This window comes from Dunckerocampus dactyliophorus, chromosome 15 (assembly GCF_027744805.1).
Source record: "Dunckerocampus dactyliophorus isolate RoL2022-P2 chromosome 15, RoL_Ddac_1.1, whole genome shotgun sequence".
Taxonomy (NCBI): Eukaryota; Metazoa; Chordata; class Actinopteri; order Syngnathiformes; family Syngnathidae; genus Dunckerocampus; species Dunckerocampus dactyliophorus.
The window spans coordinates 10520517-10542917 of NC_072833.1; the positions used below are offsets into that span (position 1 = coordinate 10520517).

At 42.6% G+C, this 22401-nt stretch overlaps 2 protein-coding genes across 2 annotated transcripts in view; both read left to right on the forward strand.

Moving 5' to 3' along the window:
* The window catches only part of dera (deoxyribose-phosphate aldolase (putative)), a 39154-nt gene extending 36844 nt beyond the window's left edge, over nucleotides 1-2310 (forward strand). The window contains exon 9 of the mRNA XM_054752627.1: nucleotides 1-2310. This exon is cut by the window's left edge and continues 26493 nt beyond it. The gene's annotated coding sequence lies outside the window, so the exon portion shown is untranslated.
* A 162-nt stretch (nucleotides 2311-2472) lies between these two features.
* Nucleotides 2473-5285, forward strand: LOC129167929 (microsomal glutathione S-transferase 1-like). The gene is made up of 4 exons (XM_054752628.1): nucleotides 2473-2603; nucleotides 2684-2843; nucleotides 2915-3006; nucleotides 4880-5285. Exons 2-4 carry the CDS (start codon nucleotides 2724-2726, stop codon nucleotides 5124-5126), a joined length of 459 nt encoding a protein of 152 aa, XP_054608603.1. The 5' UTR covers nucleotides 2473-2603; nucleotides 2684-2723; the 3' UTR covers nucleotides 5127-5285.
* The last annotated feature ends 17116 nt before the right edge of the window (nucleotides 5286-22401 follow it).

Here is a 22401-nt window from a genome sequence, read left to right on the forward strand (position 1 = left end):
AAGGAGAATCGGATTTTCTGACACTTTGCAAGCTTGTTTTGTCTCAAACTGCCACAACCTCTACACTGCGTAAGAATAATAAGAATAGAATTAATGTGTACATTTTATATAATAATACTAGATGATATTACTGCACAAAAACGAAGACCTCGATTCACCCTCACATGCAATCTAATTGTACTTAACGAGCTGCATCACAAACAAACATCCTCTTCACAATTCCTCCTTATATTCTCCCTAACTACCCTCATCGGCCAGGACGAGTTGGGTCCACTGCCCTGGTTCTACCCCAGTGAGCCTCACCGGTGGCATCTTTCATTCATCAGCTTGCATGAGGAGCATGAATTACCGTAATTTCCGGTGTATAAGATACATCGGTGTTTAAGCCGCATCCACTAAATTTAGAGAGGAAAACTGATTTGTACATACAGTATATAAGCCACTCTGGACTATAAGCCGCATATGTCCACGTCATAAAGTGTCATGTTGTGGCGCGCACAAGCCCATGAGGACCATGTAGCTGTTTATTTGACAGGAGCCAATCACGAGCTGTGAAAAAACTCATGACAAGCTTGTAGCCCAATGCAAATCGCAGGAGGTCATTACTCAATATAACAGTCTGACTCTTGGTGTCGTCTTACAAAGAACACTAAAATCATCACACAGGAACTTAACACTCAAAAGCTAGGTAAAAAAAATATCAAAGCAAGTACCAATTCGAGTTTAGAATAAAAAAAAACAGCTATTTTAAGGTCATCCATCCATAATGCATTTTGTCCCAGCAAAGCATTTCATTGGTTACTGCTTCCGTGGCGCTGCAATGATGTCAGCCTCCCTCTGGGCTCCTCTGGCTCCCTCTGGTGGACAGAGGCAGCATACCTCTGTATATACAGTACACCGGAAATTAGGATAAATGCGTTTTCTTTAAATTTGTCTTTATTACGTGCATGATAAATGTACTGTCAAGTGAGAAACTGCCGTGTTTTTGACTTGATGAATTATTTGCAGTCTTTCTATTCGGGCTTTTGATTTTTTTTAATGTCGCTTAAAGAGCTGCATTTACAAACAAACGCTGCCATTTTTCTCAAGGTCTCACTCGGCACTGTCGTTAGCATGATGACCGACACGTCCTCTCTGATCATTTTGTATTTTTTCAGCTAATAGGCTAACCTAGCTTGATGTTACTGTGAAATGTGACTGTTTGCATCTTCTCCCACTATGGTTGCCTTAACCATCCCTTGAAAAACGGAATCGTCTTTCATTTAGAAACAAAAGTATGCGTCCCTTATTGAGTTTGTAAAATGCCAGTGGAATTAATGAATGGCAGGGTACTTTATGTAAAATTTTAGGGCAAACTGATTCCCAGCCCTTTCCTGCTCTGTCATCAGGGGCGGCATGATGAAATATTTATATTTGAACTGTATTATAGTATTATAACTGTATTATTTGTTATATGATTCCAAGAGTTTTGACCATTTTCGTAAGTAAAAATCGCTGAATTTCCTGATCAAATACAAGGCATAAACTTAAGATGAGGCTGTCGCGAGCGTCTCTTCTCGGCTTAGTGCGCAAGCCCAGCCTACCGTCTGATTGAGTTGGATCATGGCGCCTGCCAGTTGTCTTTAATGTGTGACGTCATTACATTGTTAAGCAGACAATATAATACATAGAAATGTTCTACACGGCGTAGCTGCAGTAACCTCCTCATCCTGAAGGGGTGAGTGGGCGTGCGTGAGCTGGAAGGTGCTTGTCACTGCCGTGCTTCCATCGAGAGGACAAGCTCGTGTTTTTCTTTTTTTTGACAGCAGCACCAGCTGGAGAGCAGCAAGTCAAATGCATTAAAGATGTTTTTATGTGCTGCTGAGTGGATGGATTGGATTGGCAAACGGAGGATTATGTATCCCCAAACTCACCAGAACACAGAATCAGAACTTTCCCTGAAGAAGGATGGTGTCCATGTACTTCATATGCAAATAAAACGTGATAAATGGGACACTTGAAAGGAGTCAGCGCCTCACCAGCCATGATGAGTAAAAATCGTGACGACCCTCAAATGGAAAAAAGCCAACACACAGTTGTTGTATTCTGATAATTCTGTTATTTTGCACTAAAAAGGCAAACAAAAAAGGCGATTGACAAGACAGTTGGGTCGGAGGACCCCGCCCACAAGGTGTCTGTTTACTTTTCAGGGAGTTGCCAACTCTAACCTCACTCTTTAATGTTACGTTGTTGTATGTGACAAGTGGAGAGCTTCTATGCAAAAAAATGACAATAATAGAACTTACTACTCTTCCTTGTTTGGCATTGAAGTCATTCCTGGGCAAGTCTAAAGTATGCTTCATTCAGCACTTTGTCCCTTCTTGTTGTTATCAGTGCAAATCTTTATCGGTTAATCATTTAAATATGCTAAGTATTTTATGCATTGTCATTGTTGATGAACACCTTTTGCTGTGCAATCACAGTGACGGTGCACAATATGAGGGCTATTCCAGGAAGTGCTCAAGGCAGGAATTGGACCCCGCCTCCAGAGTCACCAGTTGAAAGGTCGGGTTGTTTTATGTAACAAATCCAGTCTTGCCTCACTGCAACTGTCTCCACAGCTGGTAAGCCGATCCACTTTTTTTTAGAAAAACCCTGCAAATATCGAGCTTGCTTTGAGATACTTTTTTTTTTGTGTGTGCAGGTTTTGCATTAATTGCAGTCTTTTATCTGCAAAGTTAATCATGTTGGCAGACCTGATGCAAGATGAGGTGTTGAGGGCTTTCAGCACTTACGCACTTATTGTTATCCTGAAGATGATGATGTTGGCGCCTCTTACTGCGTATTACCGCCTCACCAGAGGGGTGGGTAACGGTAGTTGATCAATGATTGATTAAAAAAAGAAAAAAACATTGAACAATTTGTCCACATTTAGGCTTTTGCCAACGAGGAAGATGTGGCCTTTAAGTCTGCAGAGGAGAAAAAGAAGCTGCTGAGAACCGATCGAAATGTAGAGCGAGTTCGAAGGTGAGTCATTGGCAGCGAAATGATACTTCGGACATCTCCTTTTAAATTGAGTGTGAATGCATGAATGTTTGTGTCCTGCAAAGTCGTGACCCTAAACCGGTTAAGCCAGTTCTTCTCAAATAGTGAGGCAACCCCCCTGGGGGAGGGTGAGAGGCTGGGAGGACTTTCAATATTAGTGCAGACCTGCCAGCATGTATGAATGTGTTGCACTCAGCATGCAAACCGACTCGTCAATATACTTGTACGCTTCACCGCTCCCCGTGTTGTTGCATTTCGCTGGTTTCAGTTTCGAGTTCAGTCTGTACAGGACAGATACGTAAATAGATATGATCGGTTCCTCAAGAGTATTTCACATCGGGGGAGGGCAAACATTTCCGTCCCCCATTGAGGGCCTGGTAGAAAATAATCGAGAACCACCGGGTTAAGCGGTAGCCACGGTGCTCTAGCGGGGTTCTCTGAAACCTCACTTTCTTGACATTTGCTAATCATTCTATTTGAAATGGAAAAGAGTAAAGAAGTTGTCATTATGAATGAGGACCGGGGGTATCCAGACGTTTGCTAACGAGGGCTGGATACATTAAAAAAAAAAAGTCTTGATTTTTTCAAAAATAATTTGTACTTTTCTAAAGGGATGTGCGAGAGATAAGACGTGATGTATCGGGGGTGTCCAAACTTTCCAGCGAGGGCTGCATGTGTCAAAGTCAAAGGCCATTTTGATATATTTTTATTTTGTAAAAAGTCTTACATTTTTTTGAAAAAAACAAACCTTACTGTCATCTTTGTGTTACTGTTGACAAAGCGTATTAATATTAATTATTAGTAGCAACATTTCAGTTTTTCCTTGCTACATTACACCTTTTGCTCTTTTTTTCCCCCCCCATTGCTTGTTTTTTTGTTTATTTTAATTCTACTGTGTGCGTATGATTAATAACAGGCGTGTAATGGTACGCCATAATCACCGTTCAGTACATACAGTCATGCAAAAGATTATTAGACCACCCTTCTTCGGTTTATTGATCCATTTTAATGCCTGGTACAACTAAAGGTACATTTGTTTGGACAAATATGATGATAACAAATATAGCTCAGAAGAGTTTCATTTAAGAGCTGATATCTAGCAACTTCCATGGTTTTCTTGACGATAACCAAAATCACTTTCTTACATGAATAGCTACAGCATTGTACTGCCAAAAAATGTAACTCTTATGAGCTATTTTTGTTGTCATTGTGATATTTGTCCAAACAAAGCTACCTTTAGTCGTATCAGGCTTTAAAATGAACAAGGAACTGAAGAAACAAGGGTGGTTCAATGTTTCACAATAGGTCACAGTTCGTTCATTTTGGTACAGTTGGGTAAGAAAAAGCAAAATGTTTACATATTTCAGCGGGAAGGCCAAGTCTTCCCAAAGAGGAGAACCAAAAAGGGTTTTCAAGCTATGGCTTCTCCTTGGCTGCACTGTACAGTACTCGTTCGGGTAGACGCCTAACACGATAACACTTCCTGTCCCTCGCTATTAGTGTACCTGTATACCATGTGGGAAATCACAACACCTCCGTACCGAAGCAAAGGTTCTGCATCGAAAAATTTGATTACAAAAACATGTACTTCCACTACATTATGCCTTGTTGCTTTTTTTTTTTCAATGTCCAAAAGGATGCACTTTGTACACCCCTGGATGAACCCACACCTTTTCAACTTTCATTTGAAATCAATTCCAGTGACTCTTTAGTTAATTCATTTGTATACGCGTGGTTGTTTAATGCAAGTACGTTTCTAACATTGTTTTCTATATACCGCATATGATATGATTTACATCACTGTTTTTCAAATTCCTGTCATCTTAAGGTACGTTTTTATGTTTTTGTGAACCAGATGTCATCTGAATGACTTGGAGAACGTTGTTCCCTTCGTGCTAGTGGGCTTGTTCTACACTTTAAGCGGACCGGAGCTTTCATCTGCTTTGCTGCACTTCCGCATATTTGCCGGCGCTCGGGTCTTCCACACCATCTCCTACATCGGCGCTCTGCCTCAGCCCTGCAGGGCTCTGTCCTTCTTTCTTGGCCTCCTGGTCACCTTCTCCATGGCGTACAACGTTCTCAGTGAGGTTCTCGTTATCTGATGATGATGATGATGATGACAGCGGACCACCAATACCACCACCACCACCACTTAGATCTGATGTTTGATTCACTCAGAAGATGAATTTGCTTTGTTGTTTGTATTAACTGTAAAATGTTTTCATGAAAGAAATGCAAAATAAAATACATTTTCTACTCTTCTAAGGTATGAATACTTTTACCCTATACTTACGTAGCTGTTTGTTTAAAAAATCATTACATGTTTCCAAAAAGTACCGTCATTCCCGGTGTATAAGATGCACCGGTGTTTAAGCCACAACCACTAAATTTAGAGAGGAAAAACAGATTTGTACATTCATAAGCCACACATGTCCATGAGTCCGTGAGGAACAGGCAGCTCTTTATTTGACGGGAGCCAATCATAAGCTATGAAAAAACACACAACGAGCTTGTCAACCCATTGGAAATCGCAGAAGGTCATTACTCAATATAACTCACGGGGTCATCTTGCAAAGAACGCTAAAATCATCCCACATCAACTGAACACCCAAAAGGTGGCTAAGAAATATACAAGTACCTATACGAGTTAAAAAAAAACAACAACCTTTTTAATGTTTTCCCATAATGCATTTTGTCCCAGCAAAGCATTTCATTGGTTATGGTTGCCTGCCGAGGCGCTCTTATGGGTTTTCGTCCGCAGCAGCAGCTTGTCTTATGGGTTATTGTTCCTGTCTGGTGCTTGTGTGTCTCACCGACCATTACAGTAACCTGACTGACAGCTAGTGACCAGTATAGAACACTACATATCATCACACTGTATTTGAATGCATCTTCTGAATGCTTTAAATATGTATTTTATTTCATTATTTCATATTTTTATGCATGAAAATGCTTAATTTAGGCATAAAATAGAAGTTACATTTCATTAAGTGTGTGTGTGTGTGTGTGTGTGTGTTTTTTATGCTAAAATAAGCCCTATTCAAACAGCATGATTTAATAATCAATATATTCTTGCAAAACGATGATGGAGTGAAGCAAGAAGCAGCAAGGGATTAGTGAACATATTAAGACTAAATGAGAAGATGGAAGTGAGTGAATGAATAAATAAATAAATATACCAGTCAAGAACTGACAGAAGATTGTCTTTGTTATAACATCATCACTGTTGGATTCTCTAATCACTAATTGCTTATGGGAACCTTCTAGCCAAACGTAATTTACAGGAAGAACCCTCCATGAAGAGCACACATCCATACTTAGAAAAAGAAAGTTGGATTAAAAAAAAACTTCCACTATACTTCATGCTGATAACGTCAATATTTTCCCAATTTTAATTTCAAATGTTTACTCTGAAATATCGCCACAGTCCTGTGTGTGTGTATTTTTGTATTAATCACATGTAATATTTGGGAAAACTGCAAAATGAGTTATTCTTTCTCTATTTTTACGAGTATGCATAATTACAGTGCATTTTGGGTCATGATTCATTTCCGTAAGTGACTGATAAGAAAAAGATATGATTATTGTTATAATAATGAGCTGTCATCTAATAAAAACAGGCCAGAATGAATGCGCCCTTTCTACCCGATGTCTGCGTTTTCCCATTGCGCGTGTTTGAACGCCATGCCACCTCCATCCAGATGCACAACAGTAAGAACCCAAGCTGTGTCTCAGGCAGAGAGATTGCCTGCTGGCCACTAGAGGGAGACATTTTAAAAGTCAACGGGCTTACTCCCTCATTAGGGCTCATTTATGGGCTAGGTGCAGGTCGTAAAAGTGCCTCCTCAGCTTAAGCAAGGTCATTAGCGTGGCTGTCAACATTCCTCTGAGTATCCCACAATGGTGCTTTTCTTTCATTTGCCCAACCGATGCAAAAACACTCACGCACTTAACACTGTGCGTATTGTGCAGGTTTTAACATTTTTATTTTGCGCTGTTTGACTTCATTTTGCTCAAATTGCGTGTAATAAAGAGGGGATAACTGTATTACTTTGTTGCTATTGTTACATTGTCTCATGTAGTTATATATTGTGAAATTGGTCTCAAATATCTTCAAATCTTTGCATTGGTTTTTATTCTGTTATCATGATCAACAAATTGAAGGCAAATATCACAAAATCTTTCAATGATCTTGACAAAGTTAAAATGTCGGCAGTGCTGGCCTTGCGTTTACTTGGTATCGGATCGAGACCAAAATTTGAATATCACCCTGTATCTTTTGGAACTTGTGCAAGGGCAAAGAGTATTTAGTAAGGGTGGGCTGATCCAAATATTGATAGTTTTGATACCAAAGGCGGTATTAGTGTTGGATCAATACGAGTGTGATGCATCTTTACTTATTTTGCATGATATACTTTTTTGCTGAAACAATTGTGCGTAATAAAAGGGAATTATTGTATTATGCTGATATCAAGTCTCATGTAAAAGCGAAATCACCAAATCATTAAATGATTGATTGATTGAAAAGTTCCAAGTATAAAGTATCAGCCCCGTGTGTACGTTGTATCAGATCCATACCAAAATGTGTTTGGTTAGCTACGCTGTGTCATCTGCTGATATGATGAATGCCTCTCGCCGCACATGAAGGTGACTGGCGTCACTCCAGAGCGGTGAAACCCGTGGGTGGCCACTGCAAATAGTGGGATGAAATTGCCATGAAGGCTGCTTTGGGCGGCTGCTTGTCTGCATTCTGTCCTGTTTCTGTATAAGTAGACAAGTTTTTATGGGAGCTCATTTGTTCGGGACCCTCGGCCCTCCAGGGTCTCTCATTCCTCAGACAAGCCATGCATTTCACAGCTTAAGGTGGGGGGGGGGCGGCACAACCCCAATACCGTCTTTAACTAACAACCCTGGACACACCCAGTACTTACAGATGCAGTGGGTGCTGGGTTCCGGCTGCAAAACTTGCTAATATTTTGCCATTGGCTTGATTTTGTTACGAGTGTTAGTTTTCTCTGGGTGCTCTGCTTCCTCACACAACCCCGAACATGCATGTTAGGCGACCTGGGGACTCCAAACTAGCCACAGCGGTAGCAGACTGCAACGTTCATACATAAAGGTTCCCTTTTTGTCTGGTCTTCCAGTCTCCAATCGTCTGGTAATAGTATTTTTCAAAGCAAGAGCTACTGAACGATATCCAATCAAATATGATGATGAATTTGTTAGTGCTTAACCATGCGTCAGCTTGTTTCAAACTGGTGGCGTCTGTGGCCCTCTTTATGCAACAATGTTTTGGTTTCGTAATCAGTCACTTTTTTAATGCAGTTCCACATGCAAACCAGACCACAGGAACAAGGGCTGTCTCAAACCAAATACAGTACACTTCAATATGTACAGTATACATGTACTGTGTACACTGTGTACTTAGTTCCTGACAGGGCGTCCCAAATCCATGACTCACTCCGCACTTAGCGATCATCACAATCAGAATATTTACCCACTTTTTCTTCTTCTCTCCTTTTTAAAGGTGAATTGCAACCACTCAAGGTAGTCCCTGCCCTTCCGTAATGTAGACAGGATGACGACTATTGAGGATGGTAAGTGCCCATCAACTGCACACTCACCATTTTCGGGTATTTCCCGGTACTAACAGTGCAAGGCATTTTGCCGTATTTCTAAGTGTGAGCACGCTTATGCACTAAATAAGTACGGAAGTGTGCCAATTGAGATGTAGCCAAGGGCTGCAATGTACTAAACATCATAGTATAAATTAGGGATAAGCAGATCGATCGGCCACCAAACGGTATCAGCCGATTTCCATGAAAAAGCATGTGATCGGCATACGTATGTCTTGACCAAACGTCTTGGGTAGCGTCCCCCTCCCATTTTTCTTCACACTGCACAGCCATGCCCAAAATAAAACAAACATGTCCGGTTGTGGAAGTCACCTGCCAACACTTGAGTTTTCGAAGCTCACGGTGTGATCACCAGTCAAAACGGAAGCGAACGCAGCCAAAACGCTGGACAGCAGCTCGCCCGCATGTGCGTGACAGTCAGACGGCGAAGCAAATAACCCGAAAAACAATAGAATTCCCATCGTCATCGGACGAGATGACCAGCCTTTCGACACCGGGTTCGCGACTGCTCTCTCACTCGGAGCCCACCTATGTGCTACCTGGAAGTACTGCCGAAATGTACTCTCACATCCAACGTCTCCTTCTAGAAGGCGTCTCATCCTCTGTAATTTTCACGAGTGATATACGTTCTCTTTTCTGCTTCCTTTTTTCACAACTTATAGCCTGTAGCAGGCGTGCAGCCAGGAATTCTGGACCCCATGAAAAAAAAATCATGTTTTTCCACGCATCTTCCGATCACAACGCTCCTCCCTGCAGTCTGCAAAAATGTACACTGAGACCTGCCTTATACCTAATTACGCAGTCTTTACCCTTGCACGCTTGAAGTTTGCAGATTGTGTGTGTCACAGATGTTATACTTTACAGTTTCAAGTGCGACAGCCTGACTAGATGCAGTACTGTGTGTATTTGAAGGTGTCACATCACTGCGTCTTCTCTTCCTTTTGTGTGTGTTCCACTCACTGTCATCCGCGCACATTGTGGCTTATTGGTAGGCTCTTTAACGCCGTCGCCGCTTAATTAGATACAACTTCAAAGTAGCGCTCCACACGGAGATGAAGCAGATATTTATATCTTACAGCAGCACCTAAGGTCCTGGAAATGTAATGAACAGGAGCAGGAAGGATTTATGGGAACGGAAATCAATTGGGTACCACCAGGTGGACATTTTGAGGCCACAAAATCTTTATTTCCCTCCCTCGCATCACGGAAAGATGTGAAGTTATCGGACATATGGCGACATCCTCCTAAGCCTACAGTGCAACATTAAAATGAGAAGGTTGAGCGATGAGAAGTGTGTTAGATTTCAGTCTTAAAGAAAATTAAAAAAAGTCACACCTACACTGTCCTAGGGAAAGGTAACGGTAGATCCCAATAACAAATCCTGTCCTTCCAAAGTGGTCTTGAAGTGAATTATCGTATTTTCTGGACTATAAGTTGCTCCGGAGTATAAGTCGCACCGGCCAAAAAGGCACAATGAAGAAAAAAAAAGCATATATAAGTAAGTCACATGTCTTGGGAGAAATTGATTTGTATAAAATCAGACACCAAGAACAGACACGCAATAAAATGGAGCAACCGGCTAAATAGGCGTTTGTTGACATAACGTGAATAGGTGGTATGTTCCATCCATACATTTTCTTCCACTTATCCGGGCCCGGGTCGCGGGGGCAGCAGTCTCCGTAGGGAAGTCCAGACTTCCCGGTCCCCGGCCACCTCCTCCAATTCCATCCACGGGAGGACACCAAGGTGCCCCAGGGCAACTGTGAGACATAATCCCTCCAGCGTGTCCTAGGTCTGCCTTCTTCCAGCTGGCCATGCCCGCAACACCTCCCCAGGAAGGCGTCCGGGAGGCATCCGGACTAGATGCCCGAGCCACATCAACTGGCTCCTCTTGATGTGAAGGAGCAGCGGCTCTACTCCGAGTACCTCCCGGATGACCAAGCTCCTCACCCTATGTCTTTCTTGTATCTGCGATCTCGTTCTTTTGGTCACGACCCAAAGCTCGTTACCAATGGTGAGGGTGGGAACATAGATCAACCAGTAAATCGAGAGCTTTGCCTTCCGGCTCAGCTGTTTTTTTTTAGTTTCCTGGTTACATTATACTGTAGTTTTTCTATGTGACGCGGGCCGCACTTCGGACACAGCTGGGTTAGAGTCTGACCGACTGGAATGAATTAATGACGCTAACCAAGGTTCCACATTTCCCAACCGATCCAAACCATTCCAAGGTGAAAATGTTCAGCTCATTCCAAATATTCAAGACATTTATTTTCCACATTCCATAATTTATTTCCTCCCAGAATTCCACATTTTATAACACAAAAATGGCATTTTCCCACATTTCTGAACCCTTTTCAAACCATGCCAGCATCAAAACATTCAGGTTAACAGTTTCCTCATCCTTATAATTGCCTTTTTTGTTTTTTTTTCGTAATTCCACGTTTTCGACACAGCATTTCAGTTCAGCTCTTCAGCATTCACGCACAATTTTTACAGAAACTGCCTTTTCTGGTTGTCTTATTGCAACGGTTCGGACCCGATGCAGACAAGAGAAAAACAGTTTAATCACCTGTAGGCTGGAAGTCCAAAAGGAGTGTAGAACAAAAAACAACAGGTGCCGTGGATGGAAGAGAAGTAGCAACGGAAAAGTCAGTACATTTCTGAGAGAACGCAATGCAAGGCCGGTAAGGAAAACCAACATAGAACGGAGCAGCGAGACGAACCAAAATTTGAAAAACTGACTCAAAATTTCTCACACAACTCGATGCACTCTACAAAAAGTCCACCGTAAACTTTAGGGGACCGACAAGAACGTGTGTAAAATTAGTTGAAAAACATGGCCGCCATCAACCTTAACGTCTTTGCATGGGCACGGGCCGAACTTACCAAAAAAATGACCGTTTGTCTAAAACTCTACATTGCATGAATGCAATCATGCCTTCCAAAGCGTTTTGAGAACAACCCATAGCGGGCGCCACAAGAGGGCAAGACATTTATTGTTTGCCTTTGAACCACAGTGTTCATGAATGAACTAAAAAACAGGCTTCATGACAAAACAGGAAGTCCCCAGCTGAAGTCGTCTCCCACCATAATCACCATTACTGTGCCGCATGTGACGGAAAAGCTTCGTTTCCCACCTGAGCGGAGCCAGAGGTGGTGAAATATGGCATGTGAGCCGCGCCGTCTCCAACAACTCAGCACTGAGAGGAAGGGGCACTCTGACAAGCATAAATTATGTTAATAGATTTGAATAAAAATCGCTTTACTCCAAAGGTTTCACTACTTTGAAATGTCAAGATGATCTAGTGGTCCTACCTGGTGAGAATTCGGAAGCTTAAGTTAGAGCACTAAAATATTAAAACAAGAAATCGTGCCCCCTTGCCTAACCCTCCGCCTCCCCGACTGTGAGGAATGGTGGCCGCTTGATGAAAAATGGAGAATGCACGTGCACAAGTGTCTCTCCCAGGTGGAGTTTTCTACATGTATTAATTGATCTGAGGACGGAATCTAGTTCTCCATAATGGCTTGGTATAATGAAGAAGATACGGGGCACATTCGGGAATATTTTAATGAAGGAATGCCAGTATCATTATTTTGTCTGTTCTACTCAGTAATTTACAATTAAGGCCGTCCTTGTTATCTGAAATAAAAATTGTAATTAAGTAAGAAATTGGGCTTTTGTGTCAGCGATGGTGATTAGTAATGACAGTCTATTCAAGGGCAAAATTATCAGAAAATTATTCTTATGAAAAAGGAAACACACACGGACAGTCTGCGCGACCTCTGCCGCCACCGTGATGATTGTGAGACGGTAATGGTGGACGGTCCATTGATTGGGTGTTGGTGGTTCCTGGCCCGAGGACTTAACTGTTGGAGACAAACAACAAAAGACGGGCTGAAAAAGTGAGCTGGAAAATACTTGGAAAGAGGAATGCAATGGGAAAAAGAGAGACCCTCGCTTTTCAATTACTGCACGCGAGAGGTTAAATCAATAAAATTCAAATTGCTTATGGTAATCACTTGCTCTCCAATCACTGGGATCAGCATAAGCAATCTGCTGACCCCAGCCATGCATGCTCGGCCACTGATTGAAACATATGAAGACCAGTCAGCTGGCTGCAAGGGTCAGCATAGATTAAACTGTATATATTATATTTGCGTATTTGTTTGTGTGGCCTCCTTGGCCTTGGACTTTTTCTTATTAAAAGAGTAAGTAAACGCTAGACGAGGCAGCAACTGAAAGATGAATGAATTGTTCTAAAAGTGTTGTGGAATTCTGATTCTTTACAACACGATACACCAGATGGTTTGTTTCCCCTACACCCATTTAAGTCGCCGTTCCTCGGATTGACCGACTCGCAACGACATCAGGGGTTGTCAACATAACCGAAAAAAGCAAAGTGAAGTATTTTCTTTAACCAACAGCAGTTTTGTTTTACATCGTTTTCCTCCATTTTTGCAAATGGGGATGAAAGAACGGCTGAAGGCGAGCGGCGGTTCCTTCCCTGTTGCGGTTTGTGTCTACGAATTTTGACAGAACTGCAAATCTGTTTTGGCAAAAACACGGCGCAAGTGATAATGATAAGGTTAACGACAGAGTAGATCCCCGCTTATTCGTGGTTAGGCATTCACAGACTTTGTTTCTCTGCTTTAAATGGTAAATAATTAGCTTTTCATGTTCATAGTGATTTGATGGCAGTATCTGTTTGATGACCGCCTATATGTAGACGACCCCCCCCCCCAGCTTTTTATGGCTGCGTCCATTACTCATGTTTTTTCGTCATTTGTGTGGCGAGGGCTTGGGGCCTAACCTCCCCCCCCACATAAACGGGGTCCACTGTATCTATTTTGGAAAGAGTCAAATTGCTTGCATATTCAAGCATAATTCCAGAAATGAGAAAACTTGCAATTTTATGACCCTCCAACAGAGCAAAATGGAAATTGCAGTTTTTACTCCATTCACTCTTATTTTCCTGAGAAATGTCACAGTGTGAACAGTAATGTAACATGTCAATTACCGTGTTTCCTCACGTGGCTTACATAGATCAAATTGGCGGTTCCTATGTTATTCTTTCATTCTTGGTCCCTATCAATAAAGCTGGTTGCAGGCCAAACTAACTGTGATCCAGAATTTTGTCGTGATAAGTCAAATATGTCCCTAAAAGATACACACACTGTATGCCATATTGATGATGCCTCTTTTGAATTTTTCATTAGACTAATCTATATTTTGCTGGAGCATGTACAGAAACCCCCCCCCCCCCCCCCCCCCCCCCCCCTTCAACCCATGCCTTATTTCATTAAGCAAAAGTGCCACATAAAACACTCCAATTGTGTCTTTGAATAATTACAAGGAAGCCAAGACCTGCGCTATAATGAACGTGTTTTCAGTTCCATTCAATAGAAATAATTGAAACAATGGATGCAATTTATGACCTGCTAAGAATGCAGTAATGTGGGCATCCATGGGCGGTATTATGAAGTAAACTCTGACCATTCCATTCCAGAATGGAGTTAATGAGTTCTGTACAGAGAATAATCAATAACCTGCAGGGTGGCTAATTAACTGCTAATTATCTGGACCCATTTCTGTGAGACACAAATGTGGCCATTATAAGTAGCCATTTTAATAATAGATACATCTGACGGTTTTTTTATTAGCGATATAAAAGCTAGCTTATCAGCTGGCAGGTCCAGAATTGCTCCAGGGAAGAAGTGTTTACCCTTCGAAAAGATCTCCATATACAAAAAAAAAAACCAGCGTCTTAGTAATTCAGAAGTTTTTCCATTCGGAGGCCTCATTCTGACAACGTCCCGTTTGCCGTAAGTGAATGTAGATCACTTTATAGCAAGGTCATTTCCAATTAAGCAAAGAGGCAAAGAGTAACCTCCAGTCTCTTGTGCCTGTGGGGAGATAAGCAAAAACATCCTTTCCATCAAGAAAAGCCTTCAGCGTCATTCTTTACACAGTGGAACCCGTTTAAGTCGACCCCCGTGTATGTCGACCAACTCTTCAGGTTCTGGTCCACTGTGTTCTTCTTCTGCTTAAAAAATGCTGAAAGCAATGTGTCTCTGGCCCAAGTCACAAGTAAATGTGCGTACCCATGTGGGAACAGTGCGCGCCCTGCGTACAATGTCGTACCCTAGACGTAAACAGTACTTGATTTATGATAATATACCTAGAAAGTCATTGAGAGGGTGGCATTTCGCGCCAATGGGCACCATTTTCGGTCACGAATTGCACGCCAAGTGCGTAAACAGCGCACAAAATAGTCTTCAACATTCTCAGGCAAAAAAAAAATGCATTGCCACGGAAAATTGCGAGACAACGCGAAGGCAGCAAGCGTAAACACCGCTTAACTGTCATTTTTGTGTCAAGACCTATTCAGGACACTTTGAGTAGTATCAGCAACTTTCATAATTGGACTTTTCGGCCTTCCTGGCATGCAGATGTATAGCGGTGCCATCTTACGCTCATCCAGTGCATGGACTGAAAACATTTTTCTTGCAATTATAAGATAATTTTCTTTGGAGATTTATTTTCTTTACTCTAATCCTAACCCTATTTCTTCCAGTCATGATTCTACATAAAGATGCAATTGGAAATATTAGTGTTGATATTCGGGTAACTTGTTAAAGAATCATGCTTAATCTACAACCACCGTGAGCTTAGAAGCAGCAGTGCATGAAATCACCATGTATTTGGTTGCAAATGGATAGCCATGGGAGATTTGGTTGGTGCAAGTAGGGCGGTAGTGCACAAATGAAGGCTTATAATGGTCCGTCTCCCACGTAAACAGAAATCAAACAGTGTTTTGGTATTTCTTTACTGTAAAAATTCTTGTCACAAAACATACAAAGTCGCAAAGTCTGTGTACTTTCTTTAAAAGGTGCCCCATTTTTACGGAACATGTGTTTGTGTGGGATGAGCAGCACAACTCGGTTTGTGATGTCAATTGTGCCAAATCTTCACCGCCTATGCCAAAGCGTATTCTGCTTTTGCTACTCAAGCTTGTTTTGAGCTTCTGGTGCCCTCAGGTGCTGACAATCAGCCTGACTGTAGTGTAATGATGTAGGGTGGCATTGCCATCATTGAAATGAGGCTTGTCATCCTGTAAGGCAATCACATATTTCCACAGTCTGGAATCCCACAGCGGTGTGTGACCTGCATGAGGAGGAGTTTCCAGGCTGTTGTGTTGTTTGTACAAGAGTGAAGAATGCAACCACGTTAGCTGACTTGCAACGCCTCTTTGTTCGAGTGGAAGGTATCCCACAATAGTGTATGACCAGCCTGAGGAGAGGGAGGAGTCAGGCTGTTGTGCTGTTGGTTTTAGAGTGAATGCAATAATGTTAGCCAATTTGTGACACCTCCGGTTTAAAGAGTCGAATGCCATCCCACAGCACTGTGTGACCAAAATGAGGTGGAGTGGGTGTCAGGCTGTTGTGCTGTTGGTTCTAGAGTGGACAATGCAACCGTGTTTGCTAATCTGCAAAGCCTACTGGTTGGAGTTGAAGGTTATCCCACAACAGTGTGTGACTAACCTGAGGAGGATGTGCCAGGCTGTTGTGCTGTTGTCCGGGTCGGGGGCAGCAGTCTCAGTAGGGAAGCCCAGACTTCCCTGTCGCCCGCCACCTCTTCCAGTTCCACTGGGAGGACACCAAGGCATTCCCAAGCCAGCTGTGAGACATAATCCCTCCAGCGTGTCCTCGGTCTGCCCCGGGCCTTCTCCTGGCAGGGTATGACCGGAACACCTCACCAGGGAGACGTCCGGGAGTCATCCGGTCTAAAGGCCTGAGCCACCTCAACTGGTTTCTCTCAATGTGAAGGAGCAGTGGCTCTACTCTGAGTCCCCTCTGGATGACTGAGCTCCTCACGCTATCTCTTTGGGTGAGTGCAGCCACCCTACGGAGGAAACTCATTTATTTCGGTCTTCCGGTCGCAACCCAAAGCTCACGACCAGAGGTGAGAGTGGGAACATAGACTGACCAGTCAACAATGCAACAACGTCAGCTAATATGTTATGCTTCTTGGTTAAAGAGTTGAATGCCATCCCACAGCACTGTGTGACCAAAATGAGGGGGGTGGGATGTGCCAAGCTTTTGTTACTAAAGTGAACAACACAGCCAAGTTTGGACACTTCCTGTCTTGAGTGGAGTTTTATCTGACAACACATCAACAGGTACCAGGGTGATTTGGCTGTTTTTACACATGCTATTGGGTTCTTTTTTAAGAGGCAAAATTATTCAATTGCTAACACTTACATCTTTATTTTGTGTATCTGTGTTGTGTTTCTTATATAGGATCCTGCTGCTGTTTATTTCAGTGGTATTACATCAGGGTCTACCTTTTAATCACTTGCCAGTGGACTCCCATAGATACAACTCTTGCTGACACTGAAAACTTTCCATACAGTAGGTAATTGATCGTATAATCGCAGTTGGGCGCTGGGTGAAACAGTGATGTAAGATATTATTATAGCCGTTGGTGTGTGATCATTTCCAAATTACTCCAGGCTGAGGAGGCTCGGGCGAATCTGCTGCTGGTGGTGAGAAAAGACTGAATACAGAATGATGTCAGTGTGCAAGCTGTGTTGCCAGCCCTCTGACATATCAGACTGGGTGGAATCTGTCAAGGCAACATCCCTCATGTACCGTGGAGATGTCAGCAAGAGGGTGGGTCTATGTGATGATGCACCTGGGGAAACCGCAGAGCTTTGGAGCCTGCTGGCAAAATTGCGATGCGAGCGCGGAAAAAGATAGAGAAGAAGCCCGTGACAGCTCGAACACATTTATTTGGCCCCTCACGTAGCACCCGGTGGCACTCGCGAATCAATAATTGAACAGACCAAGGATAATAGCTACTACGCGCGCTGTGCACTCTTTGAGCGTGATGATGGAAACGTATTTGCTGGCAAAATAAATTGCCGCGTTTGGTCATGAGTTGCTCACCTGTCTCCACACTGAGGAATAAATGAAGAGTAATGTTGTAGAGGCATAAGCGCACACGTTAGTATTCTGTCACTGCTGTCAGTGTCTTCAAACATAAAAAGCATCTCTTTCTACTCCTTCCTCTCAGTAACTCTTAATGGAAACCGTAGGGACCCGTCTGCTTTTATTATAAGTTGTGTCTCAATTCAAGACGCTGCATTTGAAGGACGATGTGAAGGCTGTTCCACCTCGAAGGATACTGTACTACTGTGGAACCCACTGAAATTGACCCCGTTTATGTTGACAACCAGTCTAAATCCACCTTGACACTTGCACAAATTTTGTCCCCACGGTGGTACGCAATTTTGCATGGCAGTGAGTCGAGAAGTATATGTCAACTGTGCGGGGCGGCGTGCCACTGCGCAAAGCAAATATCGAAATGTGCAAAATCTCTGGCACGCATAATCTCCATGCCACTTGCGTGAACTCGTCGTGCAACCTATTTGCAAACAGTGCGAGGGGTGCGTGCCGAAGAGTGCACTCTGCAATGCGTTAGAGCGTGCCCAGTCCCGGCTTCAGGTCTCTTCAGTAACACTCGGGCCACGGCCAACACAACGCGGTTACACCGCAAGTTGTCAGTGAACAACACTGCTACAAGATGCCTCTGAAAAAGACAAGGGAGAGCAAGGCCAGCAATGCCTGGACTTGAAGTGTTCAGGCAAGAGACCGAGACAGAAGGAGAGTTGGAAGTTGCAGAGAGGGATTCTCCTCCATCCCACTCCACAATAGTACTACAGCTAGTACACCTTTTTTTCTGCAATGAGAGCTTCTTCTCTGAAGCTCAACATCTTGTAGGTCCTTTGCAAGTAGAGGGATTAATAAATCTGATGCGGTGTCACGTGGGACAAAGCGGGATCAAATAATGCCACTCCCAAGTCGACGTCAACAAACATGATCAACCGCTGATGTGACTGAGCCAATCCGAGGGATGTTGACTTAAACGGGTTCCAATGTATAACCCTTCAGCAGTCTCATATCCCAAGATTGTTCACCTGCCACTTCAGTCGAGATGGCTTGGCATCTATTCGAGACCTGGGAACACCTTGGTATCCGTTGTTGGAGGTAGAAGAGTTGAGCAGAGACAGGGATGCGTGGTCATCCCACTTACTGCTTAATACCTACTGCTGTCCCCACAACCCGACCTGGTTGAATGGAAGTTGTCACATTTGCATGACCTCAGGATGCAGAGACGGGAACCCGGTGCCGGTAGAAGTCTTTAATTATTGTCAGCAGCTGAACAGAAAAAGGAAACTGGCATCCAGCAAGCCTCAGCATGCAGTCAGCATGAAACAAACAATGCTCCGACTAAGTATCACCCCACCGGCTGAACTAAATAACGGGAAACTAAAATTAGCTGCAGGTGCGCGTAATCAAAAAAGTAAAGGCGGCCAAGAACAGAACAGAACAAAACAGGAATTCTAGCAAAATAAGGGCATGAAAACCGGAACTAAGACATAAACTGAAAAATACGCAAGCTGTCACACCAGAAGTAATGCAGAGCATGACAGGAAGTAAATGGACAAATGGATAATGGTAAAACTGTATTCATAATTGGATTTTTGGTATGGTACACAGGCATTCCGACACAATATACATTAAAAATGAGGAACAGGAATGTAGGATAGGCGGCACAGAAAATGGATGGATGAATGGACAGGAAGTGTGTCTCACATCTACTGTGTAAATAAATGCAGTCAGCTCAACCTTTGTTTATGGGAGTCTTGGCTAGCAATAATGCCATGGAGAAGCCAGAGATTGAAAACCCTCTTCCATCAAAGTCTCTTGTTTGGGAATACTTGGCCTTCCCGGATAAAAACAACGTGCCCCCGCTGTTCAGTAGGGATGGGCAACGAGGCTACAAGCTGGAACTACTGTATTAATGCTGCACTTCAGCCAATAAAGAACTTTCATTGGCGAAAAATCACACTGATCAAACCGTTGCATTGTTACTCTTTCATAAAAAGACGTTTTCATCATTTGTAGCTTTTATTTGGGAATTGTATTTATTGCCTTCAGTTTGCAGATTATATGTTTAATTAAATTTTTAAAAATGATTAAAGCTGTTTAAACAAAAGCTAAGCAGTTTATGTCTTGCATTTAGTACCCTTTCTTACGAAAACCGCGTAATAAGTTGAACCGAACGATGATTATGGCTTATCCTCAATGGATAGATGGCAATCATTTAAAACGTGTTAAATCATACTTTCAATTATTTCCTCTGTGGATTTCACTCGGTGTCTTCTCTGTACAGAGTGAGCCTTGGCTGGGAATGGATGAAAGAGTGTGGTGGATATTTGCGTGTGTTTGGATTGGATGAATGGGAGATGAGGCCACCCATAGGGTGCTGACAAGTCTTTCCTATAGCAAGCTTAGGTGCACCTGCATGAAATGCTGATGTGGTTCCTTTCACCTCCCCTTAGGTCTTTCTTCTCCATCTCTTCCCTGTGGCAATAGATCAGATTTCCTCTGGGGAAATCATTATTTGGCATCATTACCATTCCCAACACTTTTATCTACTACCCCTTGTTTCTTGACTCCATTGCCTGATTAAGTTTAGGGAGGGGAGGCAAAAGGGGTGAAGGATACCCTTTAATGCCAGCCCTCATAAATAAGTCTTGGAGTAGTCGCTTTGATTGGGGAATTTAAGGGTTCCAGTGTGGCTGCTGTCTCAAGGGATATCGCCTACATCAACTGCAACATAAAACTATTCAATCTTTCCAACAGCCAGCTTTAATTAATAGCGGAAACTAGGGGCGGGTGATAAAGTAAATACAGGGCCAGTGTTGACAATACGGACACCAGTGCTTTTTACTTGAACATTTTCCAGATCACTGACTGATTTCGTGATTTAGCCTTTAATTTGTTATTTATTATTTTATTATTGATCCGATACCAAGTACGTACAGGACCAGTATTGCCGATACCGATACTGATTTGACTACTTACCTAGACATTTTTCAAGATTATGAAAAGATTTTGTGATTTTGCCTTTAATTTACTATTTTGCTGTCGATCCGATACCATGACCAGTATTTGCCGATAACCAATAATGATACATACTTAACACTTTTAGAATTTAGAATTTTTCAAGATCATGAAATGACTGATCATGATTATAGCAAAAATAAAAAACAGGACAAAGATTTCAGAAAAACAAACAAATGTTTTTATATTTGTGAACAATTTAACAAATCCATCAATATGATATAAGACAATGCAACCATGGCAACAAAAGAATAAAAATACTGCCTTATTAAGCAAAATAAAGTTCGTAGTGCAAAATAACGAAACAAAAGCAAAGGTAACGAGTGCCTTTCAGTCAAATCCTTTAGCTTTTTGCCCCCAAACATAAAAATATATAAATACCACAACATCAACAATGTAAAAAATCTAAACACATAAAAAAAATCAGGTATTTGTGAAAATAAACATAGTAGACTACTGAAAAATATCAAGCTCGTCACTCTAGTATGAATTCGATGCTGATACTAAACAATAGATATTTGGACGCCCCCCAACCCTTGTGCATATTCGTGGGTTTTCAACTGCACTGGAAAAACTGTTCAATTCTGCTTTTTGAGTCTGACTGATAACATATTTTGTGGCCAGTAATGCAGGCTATTATCTGCAGTATGTCTTTTCCTGTAACATATTAATTAAAGTAAAAATCCATCTCTCTGTAGCCCTGGGTTATTGTTAAGCAGTTTCTGCCGATGCCAAATGTATTATTCATGCTCGCTGTTTTGGTTTCTTTGTTGTCCCTGCAGGCAGGTCCCAGGTAAGTCTTGGTGCCTCAGTAGTGCTTCAGCCGGCCGGGAGGCTCCAGGGTAGAGCCTCTGGCAATGGCTTTAGCCTTGCTGCTCTCCAGAGACACTCCCCGTTCAACTGGTCCGCTCTGTCTTCAAAGACAAATACAAACACTGCTGTCTCTACCGTCTCCAGCTACTCCTGTTGCTGCAAGAGCTCATATACTGCATTGTTCCCCTCTCGTTCTGCCCACGTATTCCATCCAGATTGAGTTACACCCAACAAATTCTGTACGTGGGTGCGCTCTTTCAAATTGTGCAAGTACGGTCGAGGGTTCAGCGGTGGAGGCGGCCCAAAGATAAATCTTTTGTGACTTCACCAACGCAGAATTATCACGTAGAGAGGAGGAGGCACGAAGTCTGATGGCAAAATGTAAGAGTTGGTTGAATTTTCCCCATACCATACACTGGAAAAGAAGGATTTTTTGGGGGGTTTGCCTATATTGTTTTCAGAAACATGCATCCAGTCAGGGGGTGCATTTGTTACCTGAGCCTTCAGTGGGGGACTTAACCGGTAAGAATTTTTTCAGCAGACACTGATGATCATACAAAAAAAAAAAAAAAAAAAAAGTCTGACATATACATCCAAAACATTTTGGGCAAAAGCCACTGATCTTTGTGACCGAACAGCCGAAATCCAACCAAAAACTACAACAGCTTAACTACAGTGGTACCCGTTTAAGTCAGTCCTGTTTGTCAGCAACCCGTCTATGTGGACCAACTCATCAATTCCTCGTCCACTTTGTTCTTCCATCCATCCATCCATTTTCTATACCACTTATCCTCACTAGGGTTGCGGGGGTCTGCTGGAGCCTGCCCAGCTGGCTTTGGGTGAGAGGTGGGCTACACCCTGGACTGGTCGCCAGCCAATTGCAGGGCACATGTAGACAACCATTCACACTCACACTCATATTCATACCTATGGACAATATAGAGTCTCAAATTAA

Bases quoted from the DNA above. Each gene is read 5' to 3' on its own strand.
- LOC129167929 (XM_054752628.1), top strand. From the start codon at position 2,724: ATGTTGGCAGACCTGATGCAAGATGAGGTGTTGAGGGCTTTCAGCACT. The intron at 2,844-2,914 runs GTGGGTAACGGT...GTCCACATTTAG, and splicing joins ATTACCGCCTCACCAGAGGG to GCTTTTGCCAACGAGGAAGA. The intron at 3,007-4,879 runs GTGAGTCATTGG...TTTGTGAACCAG, and splicing joins AATGTAGAGCGAGTTCGAAG to ATGTCATCTGAATGACTTGG.